General features: G+C 44.8%; 1 protein-coding gene across 1 annotated transcript in view; it reads left to right on the forward strand.

The window, feature by feature from the left end:
• Positions 1-13,326, forward strand: part of TPO (thyroid peroxidase) — a 201,959-nt gene that overhangs the window by 124,116 nt on the left and 64,517 nt on the right. The window contains exon 9 of the mRNA XM_077281780.1: positions 12,244-12,502. Within this exon, the coding sequence (XP_077137895.1) occupies positions 12,244-12,502 (259 nt within the window). The remainder of the gene's footprint in view (positions 1-12,243; positions 12,503-13,326) is intronic.

The following is a 13,326-nucleotide window of genomic DNA, read 5'->3' on the forward strand; positions in this document are numbered from 1 at the left end:
TTTTACTGACCGCACAGACCCCTTTACTATTTTCTGCTATCTAGTATTAGTGGGCCTCATTTGCTGAATCTGTTTTCACCCCTGTGTATGTGCCTTCCTCTTACCTCACCGTTATTATTTGTTGGGGGCTTCTATATCTTTGGGGATTATTTCTCTGGAGGCAAGAGAGGTCTTTCTTTCTCTCTAGGGGTAGTTAGTTCCTCAGGCTGGCTCGAGACATCTAGGATTTTTAGGCACGTTCACCGGCTACTTCTAGTGTGTTTGGATAGGTTCAGTTTTGCGGTCAGTCCAGTTTGCCACCTCCCTAGAGCTTGTCCTATGTTTGTTACTTAGCTGGAGTAATTCGTGATCCTCAACCACTAAGGATCATAACAGTATAGCAGGCCAAAAAAGTGTTTAATGCATCGCAGAAGTGGGATAAAAAGAAGACCTGAGTACATTTTTTTTTTTTCCTCCCGCTTTTCCTTTGCTGCAGTCTGTTTAGCTTCTTTCATCCCCTTGAACTCTGGGTGGTTTTGAGCTCAGCTGCAGACATGAATGTTCAGACTCTGACTTCTAGTGTGGATCATCTTACTGCACGGGTGCAAAGTATTCAGGATTTTGTTATTCATAGCCATATGTCAGAACCAAAGATACCCATTCCTGAGTTGTTTTCTGGAGATAGATCTAGGTTTCAGAATTTTAAGAATAATTGTAAGTTATTTCTGTCTCTGAGACCTCGTTCCTCTGGTGATTCCGCTCAGCAAGTTAAAATTGTTATCTCCTTGTTGCGTGGCGACCCTCAAGATTGGGCATTCTCTCTGGCGCCAGGAGATCCTGCATTGCTTAATGTAGATGCATTTTTTCTGGCTCTTGGACTGCTTTATGAGGAGCCTAATCTTGAGAATCAGGCAGAAAAAGCGTTGCTGGCTATCTCTCAAGGTCAGGATGAAGCAGAGGTGTATTGTCAAAATTTCGGAAATGGTCGGTGCTTACTCAATGGAATAAGTGTGCCCTGGCTGCAAATTTCAGAGAAGGTCTTTCTGAGGCCGTTAAGAATGTTATGGTGGGGTTTCCCACCCCTACAAGTCTGAGTGATTCTATGGCTTTAGCCATTCAGGTTGATCGGCGTTTGCGGGAGCGCAAATCTGCTCATCCTTTGGCGGTATTTTCTGAACAGAGACCTGAGTCTATGCAATGTGACCGAACTCTGACCAGAATTGAGCGACAAAGTCATAGACGTCAAAATGGGTTGTGCTTTTACTGTGGTGATTCTACTCATGTTATCTCAGCATGCTCTAAACGTTTAAAAAACATCGCTAAACCTGTCACCATTGGTACGATACAGCCTAAATTTATTTTGTCTGTTACTTTGATTTGTTCTTTGTCGTCCTACCCGGTTATGGCTTTTGTGGATTCGGGTGCTGCCCTGAATCTGATGGATTTGTTGTTTGCCAGGCGCTGTGGTTTTGTCCTGGAGCCTTTGGAATTTCCTATTCCTCTGAGGGGAATTGATGCTACGCCATTGGCTGAGAATAAGCCTCAGTATTGGACGCAAATGACCATGTGCATGACTCCCGTACATCAGGAGGTGATTCGCTTTCTTTTTCTGCATAATTTGCATGATGTTGTCGTTTTGGGTCTGCCATGGCTGCAGGCTCATAATCCAGTTTTAGATTGGAAAGCTATGTCTGTGTCAAGTTGGGGTTGTCAGGGAATTCATGGCGATACTCCGTTGGTGTCTATTGCTTCTTCCACTCCTTCTGAGGTCCCTGAGTTTTTGTCTGACTACCAGGATGTATTTGATGAGCCCAGGTCCAGTGCCCTGCCCCCTCATAGGGATTGTGACCATGCTATATATTTAATTCCTGGTAGTAAATTCCCTAAGGGACGACTTTTTAATTTGTCTATACCAGAGCATGCCACGATGCGGAGTTATATAAAGGAGTCTTTGGAGAAGGGACATATTCGCCCATCCTCTTCCCCTCTTGGTGCAGGATTTTTTTTTGTGGCCAAGAAGGACGGTTCTTTGAGACCTTGTATAGATTATCGTCTTCTGAATAAAATCACAGTTACATTTCAGTATCCTTTGCCACTATTGTCTGATTTGTTTGCTCGGATTAAGGGGGCCAGTTGGTTCACTAAGATAGATCTCCGTGGTGCGTATAACCTTATGCGCATTAAGCAGGGAGATGAATGGAAAACAGCATTTAATACGCCCGAAGGCCATTTTGAGTACTTAGTGATGCCTTTTGGACTCTCTAATGCTCCTTCTGTGTTTCAGTCCTTCATGCATGACATCTTCCGAGAATATCTGGATAAATTTATGATTGTTTATCTGGATGACATTTTGGTCTTTTCTGATGATTGGGAGTCCCATGTGAAGCAGGTCAGGATGGTGTTTCAGGTCCTGCGTGCTAATGCTTTATTTGTGAAGGGCTCAAAATGCCTCTTCGGAGTACAGAAGGTCTCCTTTTTGGGTTTTATTTTTTCTCCTTCTACTGTGGAGATGGACCCAGTCAAGGTCCAGGCTATTTATGACTGGACTCAGCCTACGTCTGTTAAGAGTCTTCACAAGTTCTTGGGTTTTGCTAATTTTTACCGTCGTTTCATCGCTAATTTTTCTAGCGTGGTTAAACCTTTGACGGATTTGACCAAGAAGGGTTCTGATGTGACTAATTGGTCTCCTGCGGCCGTGGAGGCCTTTCGGGAACTGAAGCACCGGTTTTCTTCAGCTCCAGTCTTATGTCAACCAGATGTCTCTCTCCCCTTCCAGGTTGAGGTTGATGCTTCTGAGATTGGAGCAGGGGCTGTTTTGTCGCAGAGAAGCTCTGATGGCTCTGTGATGAAGCCATGTGCTTTCTTTTCAAGAAAGTTTTCGCCTGCTGACCGGAATTATGATGTTGGTAATCGGGAGTTGTTGGCTATGAAGTGGGCATTTGACGAGTGGCGACATTGGCTCGAAGGAGCTAAACATCGTGTGGTGGTCTTGACTGATCACAAAAACCTGATTTACCTCGAATCTGCCAAGCACCTGAATCCTAGACAGGCTCGTTGGTCGCTGTTTTTCTCCTGTTTCAACTTCGTGGTCTCATACCTGCCTGGTTCGAAGAACGTGAAGGCTGATGCACTTTCTAGGAGTTTTGTGCCTGACTCTCCGGGAGTTTCTGAGCCGGCTGGTATTCTCAGAGAGGGAGTGATTTTGTCTGCCATTTCCCCAGATTTGCGACGAGTGTTGCAGAAATTTCAGGCGGATAGACCTGACTGTTGTCCACCAGAGAGACTGTTTGTCCCGGATAGATGGACCAGCAGAGTTATTTCCGAGGTTCATTCTTCGGTGTTGGCGGGTCATCCTGGGATTTTTGGTACCAGAGATTTGGTGGCTAGGTCCTTCTGGTGGCCTTCCTTGTCACGGGATGTGCGTTCCTTTGTGCAGTCTTGTGGGATTTGTGCTCGGGCTAAGCCTTGCTGTTCTCGTGCCAGCGGTTTGCTTTTGCCTTTGCCTGTCCCGAAAAGGCCTTGGACGCACATTTCCATGGATTTTATTTCGGATCTTCCAGTATCTCAGAAAATGTCTGTCATCTGGGTGGTGTGTGATCGTTTTTCCAAGATGGTCCATTTGGTGCCCTTGCCTAAGTTGCCTTCCTCCTCTGATTTGGTTCCTCTATTTTTTCAGAATGTGGTTCGCTTGCACGGCATTCCTGAAAATATTGTGTCTGATAGAGGATCCCAGTTTGTGTCCAGGTTTTGGCGGACTTTTTGTGCTAAGATGGGCATTGATTTATCTTTTTCGTCGGCCTTCCATCCTCAGACGAATGGCCAAACCGAGCAAACTAATCAGACATTGGAAACTTATTTGAGATGTTTTGTTTCTGCTGATCAGGATGATTGGGTGACTTTTTTGCCATTGGCCGAGTTTGCCCTTAATAATCGTGCTAGTTCTGCTACTTTGGTTTCGCCTTTTTTCTGCAATTCTGGTTTCCATCCTCGTTTTTCCTCGGGTCAGGTTGAGTCTTCTGACTGTCCTGGGGTGGATTCTGTGGTGGATAGGTTGCAGCAGATTTGGAACCATGTGGTGGACAATTTGAGGTTGTCACAGGAGAAGGCTCAGCGCTTTGCCAACCGCCGCCGCGGTGTGGGTCCCCGACTTCGTGTTGGGGATTTGGTGTGGCTGTCTTCTCGGTATGTTAATATGAAGGTCTCCTCTCCTAAATTCAAGCCTCGCTTCATCGGTCCTTATAAGATCTTGGAAATCCTTAACCCGGTGTCTTTTCGTTTGGATCTCCCAGCATCGTTTGCCATTCATAATGTGTTCCATAGGTCTTTGTTGCGGAGGTATGTGGTACCTGTGGTTCCTTCTGTTGAGCCTCCTGCTCCGGTGCTGGTCGAGGGAGAATTGGAGTACGTGGTGGAGAAGATTTTGGATTCTCGTATCTCTAGACGGAGGCTTCAGTATTTGGTAAAGTGGAAGGGCTATGGTCAGGAGGATAATTCCTGGGTTGTCGCCTCTGATGTTCATGCGGCCGATTTGGTTCGTGCCTCTCACGCGGCTCATCCTGATCGCCCTGGGGGTCTTGATGAGGGTTCGGTGACCCCTCCTCAAGGGGGGGTACTGTTGTGAACTCTATTTTTAGGCTCCCTCTAGTGGTCACAAGCGGTACTGTGTAGTGTTGTCTTTATGCAGGTTGGCTGCATCAGCTGGTTCGTTATCCTTGGTTGGTTTCCTATTTAGCTCACCTGGATACTCAGTTCCTTGCCTGCTATCAATGTATTCAGTGCTCTTCAGATTCCTTGTGATTACCTTGCTCCCAGCCTCTCCAAGACAAGCTAAGTTTTTGTCCGTTCATTTTTTGATTATCAGCATTCATCATGTTTCTTGTCCAGCTTGCTAAGATGTGATCTCCTCGCTTGCTGGTTGCTCTAGGGGACTGAGTTTCTCCCCCCACACCGTTAGTTGGTGCGGGGGGTTCTTGAAATCTCAGTGTGGATATTTTGTAAGGGTTTTTTACTGACCGCACAGACCCCTTTACTATTTTCTGCTATCTAGTATTAGTGGGCCTCATTTGCTGAATCTGTTTTCACCCCTGTGTATGTGCCTTCCTCTTACCTCACCGTTATTATTTGTTGGGGGCTTCTATATCTTTGGGGATTATTTCTCTGGAGGCAAGAGAGGTCTTTCTTTCTCTCTAGGGGTAGTTAGTTCCTCAGGCTGGCTCGAGACATCTAGGATTTTTAGGCACGTTCACCGGCTACTTCTAGTGTGTTTGGATAGGTTCAGTTTTGCGGTCAGTCCAGCTTGCCACCTCCCTAGAGCTTGTCCTATGTTTTTTACTTAGCTGGAGTAATTCGAGATCCTCAACCACTAAGGGTCATAACAGTGGTCATGCAGTCAGAGAAACACACAAACAATTCCTCACCGGAGGTGCCGGTATTCTAGTGACTTATTTCAGCCGGGCCCTGAATACAGCCAAACAAACTCCTCACCGGAGGTGCCAGTATTATAGTGGCTTATTACAGCCGGGCCCTGACCACATGAATACATGACCACACTGGTGCAAAGCTCATAACAAAGATTGAAACTAGCGCATGGCCGTGCGGCCATGCAAACCTTTTATAGTTGCAGCAACTTCAGGACCTTCCTAGAGGACCACTGGGAGTTGCTTCAGGACCTGAGCATGTGACCCCTGACCTCCAATGAGAGGTCTTCCTTTGGGCATGCTCAGAAGGGAGAAAGCAGGACTTAGTCCCAGAAGCGAGTCCTCGCCGCTGACCAGTACTAGCTATAATGGCAGAGCCTGGAAGAACAGCAGTAGCCAGATGCAGAATATCTGCCTGAGCCAGACGCTGGGACCGACATCTCCGCTGAGCAGGCTCCACTGCAGGTGGAGAAGAATGGGAGACTGCAGCAGAGATGGCTCGTGATTCCCCCTGTGCAGAGGTGGGAACTCAAGCCCTAACATATGCTTTGTGTAGGTGTTAGTACAAAAATAAAGCTTTGTAGATGCCCACACCTACCAACTAGTATCCACGTACGACACAAGTTTACAATGAGCTCCCAAACCTCTGTTTGAAGATTAATGTACTGAATTAGTAGTTTAAAAAGGAAGAAGCCATTGGTATCCTAAGTTATTGTTTATGTCAGGGATGTTTTCACTCTATTATTATTGGGGTTTTAAAATATAATTATTAGGGTCTCGACTTCTTGGACATTCACCAATTCTGTGAATGCGATGCAAGTGGCTTGGGCAAAGGCACAGTTCTTTGCACAACTAGGTGTCTGGGAGTGCAGCATTTCAATTATCACTTGCCAATTAGATGATTTTTTTGTTACTTAATCCAAGAATAAAACATGATGTTCAGTTATCACACTTGACTTTCATTCAACATCATTTTTGTGGTACGTTGGTTTTAGTGAATGTGCGACGGCAGGTATACTGCTAAGGAGTAATGGTCCTGATGCTGTTGTCAAGATGGTGCAAGGGCTCCAATAAGAGAATCCACACTACTCAATGGAGCTCTTTCACTATCCTGACATATCTCCATTACTTTATAGCAGTATATATGCTATCCAACATACACTAAGACAACATACCACCAATCCATTTGCAATCCAGCGATACCGTCCGATACTTGAAAGTATCGGTATCGGAAAGTATCGGCCGATACCGGCAAAGTATCGGATCTAATCCGATACCGATACCCGATACCAATACAAGTCAATGGGACTCAAGTATTGGACGGTATCCCTGATGGTTCCCAGGGTCTGAAGGAGAGGAAACTCTCCTTCAGGCCCTGGGATCCATATCAATGTGTAAAATAAAGAATTAAAATAAAAAATATTGCTATACTCACCTCTCCGACGCAGCCTGGACCTCACCGAGGGAACCGGCAGCGTTCTTTGCTTAAAATGCGCGCGTTTACTTCCTGCCGTGACGTCACGGCTTCTGATTGGTCGCGTGCCGCCCATGTGGCCGCGACGCGACCAATCACAGCAAGCCGTGACGTAATTTTCAGGTCCTCAATGCCTAATTCTAGGCATTCAGGATTTTAAAATTACGTTCCGGGTTGCAGAATGCAGAATTAGGCATTCAGGACCTGAAATTACGTCACGGCTTGCTGTGATTGGTCGCGTCACGGTCACATGGGCGGCACGCAACCAATCACAAGCCGTGACGTAATTTTAAAATGCGCGCGTTTCCTGCCTCCCGTGACGTCACGGCTTGTGATTGGTCGCGTCGCCCATGTGACCGCGACACGACCAATCACAACCCGGAACGTAATTTTAAAATCCTGAATGCCTAGAATTAGGCATTGAGGACCTGAAAATTACGTCACGGCTTGCTGTGATTGGTCGCGTCGCGGCCACATGGGCAACACGCGACCAATCAGAAGCCGTGACGTCACGGAAGGAAGTAAACGCACGCATTTTAAGCAAAGAACGCTGCCGGTTCCCTCGGTGAGGTCCAGGCTGCGTCGGAGAGGTGAGTATAGCAATATTTTTTATTTTAATTCTTTATTTTACACATTAATGTTGTTTCGATACCGATACCCGATACCACAAAAGTATCGGATCTCGGTATCGGAATTCCGATACCCGCAAGTATCGGCCGATACCCGATACTTGCGGTATCGGAATGCTCAACACTGATAACCAAAACACCACATGGTCACATCCAGGCCAGTGCATGTCACCCCTATTTCCACTTCGGTCACAACACAACAATCCTGTTTACTTCACAGGTTTATTTCCTGAGTCCGTTGGTGCTGCTCAGTCATGGAGCAATGGAGTTAATTCCTGGTTCCTTTGTGAGCTCTGGGAGGAGCTGTCATCTATTTAAGCTCCTCCTGAGCCTTTCAATCTCACTGCCAGTTTGCTCCTCCAGACAGCAGCCCTTCCATGAAAGCAATCCAGCTGAGATATGTTTTAAGACTTGATCCTTATACAGAGAGTAAAAAGCAGCAATTGGTGTTCTTTTGAAGTCCGCCATATGGAGTGGCTAGCGCCAAGTCTGTCCGATGTAGCCTTTTTGAGCCTATGTCCTCTGACTGACGTTACACACATGTTCTCTCCTTTGATTCAATAATAAATTCCTCTAACTCACAAGTAACAACTGAATGCTGAAATCTTTATATTACTTCCTAATGATATTCCATCACATAAGACTTTGGAATACCCTATTTGATTGCGGAATACCCTATTTGATTGCAACCATTACCTACATTAAGGGTTAAAGGCATTTTCTTATAAAGAAAAAAATGCACATTACTTATAAAAACAAGCAACTTTTTAATTTACTTGTTATCAAAAATCCTTTCTGCACTCAAGAACGGTGTGGGTTATAATTGTGTTGTTTATAGTATTTAGTGTAAGTAACTGGTCACCACTAGTGTTGAGCGATACCGTCCGATACTTGAAAGTATCGGTATCGGAAAGTATCGGCCGATACCGGCAAAGTATCGGATCCAATCCGATACCGATACCCGATACCAATACAAGTCAATGGGACTCAGGTATCGGACGGTATTCCTGATGGTTCCCAGGGTCTGAAGGAGAGGAAACTCTCCTTCAGGCCCTGGGAACCATATAAATGTGTAAAAGAAAGAATTAAAATAAAAAATATCGCTATACTCACCTGTCCGACGCAGCCGGGACTTCAGCGAGGGAACCGGCAGCGTTGTTTGTTTAAAATTCGCGCTATTACTTGGTTACGTGAATTCCCGGCTTGTGATTGGTCAGGTCGGCCATGTTGCCGGGACGCGGACCAATCACAGCAAGCCGTGACGAAATTACGTCACGGCTTGCTGTGATTGGTCCGCGTCCCGGCAATATGGCCGCCCTGACCAATCACAAGCCGTGACGTCACGGGAGGCTGGACACGCGCTCATTTTAAAATGGGCGCGTGTCCAGCCTCCCGTGACGTCACGGCTTGTGATTGGTTGCGCCGCGGTCAACCAATCACAAGCCGGGAGGCTGGACGCGCTCATTTTAAAATGGGCGCGTGTCCAGCCTCCCGTGACGTCACGGCTTGTGATTGGTTGCGCCGCGGTCAACCAATCACAAGCCGGGAGGCTGGACGCGCTCATTTTAAAATGGGCGCGTGTCCAGCCTCCCGTGACGTCACGGCTTGTGATTGGTTGCGCCGCGGTCAACCAATCACAAGCCGGGAGGCTGGACGCGCTCATTTTAAAATGGGCGCGTGTCCAGCCTCCCGTGACGTCACGGCTTGTGATTGGTTGCGCCGCGGTCAACCAATCACAAGCCGGGAGGCTGGACGCGCTCATTTTAAAATGGGCGCGTGTCCAGCCTCCCGTGACGTCACGGCTTGTGATTGGTCAGGGCGGCCATATTGCCGGGACGCGGACCAATCACAGCAAGCCGTGACGTAATTTCGTCACGGCTTGCTGTGATTGGTCCGCGTCCCGGCAACATGGCCGACCTGACCAATCACAAGCCGGGAATTCACGTAACCAAGTAATAGCGCGAATTTTAAACAAACAACACTGCCGGTTCCCTCGCTGAAGTCCCGGCTGCGTCGGAGAGGTGAGTATAGCGATATTTTTTATTTTAATTCTCTCTTTTACACATTTTAACATTAATGTTGTTGCGATACCCGATACCCGATACCACAAGAGTATCGGAATCCCGGTATCGGAATTCCGATACAGCAAGTATCGGCCGATACCCGATACTTGCAGCATCGGAATGCTCAACACTAGTCACCACAACAGTCCATAGGCACTGGTCTCCGCAGCAAGCAACATAGTGCTTACAAGCTCATATCAGTGCAATGCTAGCTTCCGATCCCAGGCAGCTTCACTAGACAGTTCAACTTCTGGCCACTGGAGCAACAATACTTCAGGTCCAAAATGTCAATGAAGATGGAGCTCGTCACTCTCAGCCAAAACAAACAGGAAGCTAGGAGGCATCTTAGTGGGGCCTTCTTGATTGAGAACATGGGACAACCCTTTTAAGCACTACTCAAAGTCTCAGATAGTTGTGGAGCCACAAGTCAAACAGGACCAGATTGAAAAAAATACCTTCTTTATGGATCTTTTATGGCTTCTCCTGATATGGACCTACTTCAATTAGCAAATCTGAATGTCAGCTCCGGTATGCCATGTTTTTATGTAGCAGCCAGTCAAAGGAAATGAGCAGATGGCCGTATTTCCCCCTAGCAAAAATCTGCTGTTTTCTGGGTTCCAGGATTAAAAAGAGATGTTTGTTGTGACAATCCCATTTAAAGATCATAATGGTTAGCTAGTCTAAGTGAAATATGTATACAGTATAAATCACATTTGTATATCAGATATATAAATCACATATCAGATATTTCCTACCGTATTGAAATGTGTTGAAATTAATTGCTCATTATTATTGTTAACATGTTTCTCTAGCTGTACGAGGATGAAGCACCGCATGTTTAAGATTTTAGCATATACATATATACATTACATATAAAACCAGTTTTCCACAATTTGTCTCTTGAAAAAATTCCCTTTGAAATTACAAACGTGATCCTATCTGCAAAAAAAAAAAAAAAAGCTTTGCAATCACTCACTAAAATGATTCTAAATATTGTGCCAGGCTATGATTCACAATTAGTTTACAAATCTTTGCACTGAGTGATATGTGACTTGCTGGAAACGTGAAATTACAGCAGCAATTTCCCCATGGCTATAAAGAACAGATAGATTTATTTTGTAAATTAAAGCATTTGATTCATTACCGACATCCCTTTTGATATTAGAAACGTTATACTGTAAACAGCTAATTTTGGATATTTACCATCTATACATTTCCCCATTCAGTGGTATTACAAATCAGCCAGAGTAAGATGCATTGCTCCTTAGTGGCTCCCCTGTCTGGCACGTATTTAGTGATCGGAAGGCTAAATGTCCTAATGGTAACACAACCATTTTAAAGATCCTCAGTAAAGCTTGAAGCCCAATTTACAGTGTATCTGACATATTAGGTGACTTTTCAAAATAAACTGTGATGAGAGTACACATGAAATAATATGTCTGATCATTATATGACTAGCACATTGCAGTAATGGTATGATGGTCAGCCAAGGGCCCCTATATAGCATGATGGTCCCCTACATCTTACCATATAATATAATGGTCCCATGCAGCCTTCAATATAATATTATTGCCCCCCCGCAGGCCCCTATGTAGTATGATGGTCCCCCAAAGACACCTATTTATTATGATGGTCCCCCACAGGCACCTATTTAGTATGATGGTCACCCACAGCTTTTCATATAGTATGATGGTCCCCAATAGGCCTTCATAAAGACTCTCGCCTACCATCGAAACCTTCAAAAAGAGCCTGAAGACCCACCTCTTCTGACAAGCCTTCAACCTGCAGTAACCACCGATCGACCAAACCGCTGCATGACCAGCTCTATCCTCACCTACTGTATTCTCACCCATCCCTTGTAGATTGTGAGCCCTCGCGGGCAGGGTCCTCTCTCCTCCTGTACCAGTTATGACTTGTATTGTCTAAGAATACTGTACTTGTTTTTATTATGCATAGCCATCCTCACATGTAAAGCGCCATGGAATAAATGGCGCTATACTAATAAATAATAATAATAATGATCCCCTACAAAGTATTATTGGCAACAGAGCCCGCAAAAAATAAAAACACATAATACTCATCTAATCCAGTCTCAGCTTCGAACTACAGTTGCAGTCTCTTTATTCCTGTCTTGCAATGGACGCCAGTGGTGCAATGCAGTGATGTAATCACATTGCACAATGTCACCTGCATGGCGCTGGCCTCCAGTGGACCAGAGGAATTCTACGATCTATCACAGTAAATGATAGCGTATGGAGGCAGTGGCTCCATGCTCCGCAAAAACCAAGGATGTCTGACGTCGTAAGGATGCCGATACTGTTAACAGAGTCACAATTGATGAGGCTCACTGCCATACTGGCCAATCTGGCATTAGCAGTCTGTCTTGCTTTGACTAAGATGGCTTTGAGCTGTTTTTCATATTGAAGGAGTTCAGGAGGCAGTGAAGGGGGAAAAATGTCTCAAAAATAGAAAAAATAAGTATATTGATTTATGCTAAGCTTGTTGAAATCACAATGACGATTTAAATATATATACAGTATTTGAATTAAAAGACATACAATTTAACTATATACTTTCCCACAATTAAAAAATATAAAGATGTAGAAAAACTGTAAAAAAAATTTTTAAACAACATTTCAGAAATGTATATACATACTAATTTTTTTTCCTATCTTTTTAAGGTCATCACTATACGAGATTACATTCCGAAAATTCTGGGTCCCTCAGCTGTTAAGAAGTATATCGGAATTTACAAAGGGTATGATGAAAACATCAATCCCTCAATCTCCAATATATTTTCTACAGCAGCTTTTCGCTTTGGTCATGCAACTATTCCTCCAGTTATACACAGATTAGATTCTTGGTACAGAGAACACTCCCAGTATCCAAGTCTTCTATTAAATGAAGTGTTTTTTCGCCCCTGGAGAATAATAAAAGAAGGTAATTAGCAGCTTTATTTAACAATACATTCTTAAGCTTTAGACAATTGTACTCAAGTGTTTTGTCCTTTTTATTCTTAAAGGGACTCCCCAAACTGTCATTGATCTCAGTAAACTTCAGCCCTTTCCACTAGAATTGGTTAAGTTACGGTATCAAGCATACTAAAACAGAGCATCACTTCACCTGGATATATTATGATATTGCTGTTGATTGTGGGGTTTCTGGTGGTTGTCACTCCATAACTATTAGGGATGGGCAAAAGTGCTCAGTGATACTCGAATATCTCTCGAGTATCTGCATGCTTGGATGTGCTTGAAGCTCAAATCCATGCCCCGCATGTTTGGTGCTTGCTATACAACCAATAAATACTACCAGGATGTAGTGCTGTAGCCATCTTGGTAGTGGGATTACTCTGATTGGCTGGCCACATTACCTCATCATAGGTTATAAAAGGACAGGCTCCGCCAAACTCAGCACACTGACGCCACTGCACAGCTCAGGGACAGTTCTTAATGGAGGGAGAGAGTGGTTATCCAGGCCTGCGTGTGCATAGTTTAACAAACCAGAGCCCTCTAGTGTTTATAGTGGTGCTGTTTAGAGAAGAGCGAACTTGTTTGGAAAATGTTCACCAATCTCAAATTCGGCATGAACGTTACGCATTCGGATTCATGTTCGGATTCCCGAGCATTTTTTCTAAAAATTGGCAAAATTCGGTAAAAGCTCAGTAGAGCATCAAGTTTCCACTAATGCTTTTTTAGGACTTTGATGCTGTATGATGAGCAGGGGGATGTATTGGATGAGGGAAGGAGGTGGGGAGATGTCAG

This window comes from Ranitomeya variabilis, chromosome 2, assembly GCF_051348905.1.
Source record: "Ranitomeya variabilis isolate aRanVar5 chromosome 2, aRanVar5.hap1, whole genome shotgun sequence".
Lineage (NCBI taxonomy): Eukaryota > Metazoa > Chordata > Amphibia > Anura > Dendrobatidae > Ranitomeya > Ranitomeya variabilis.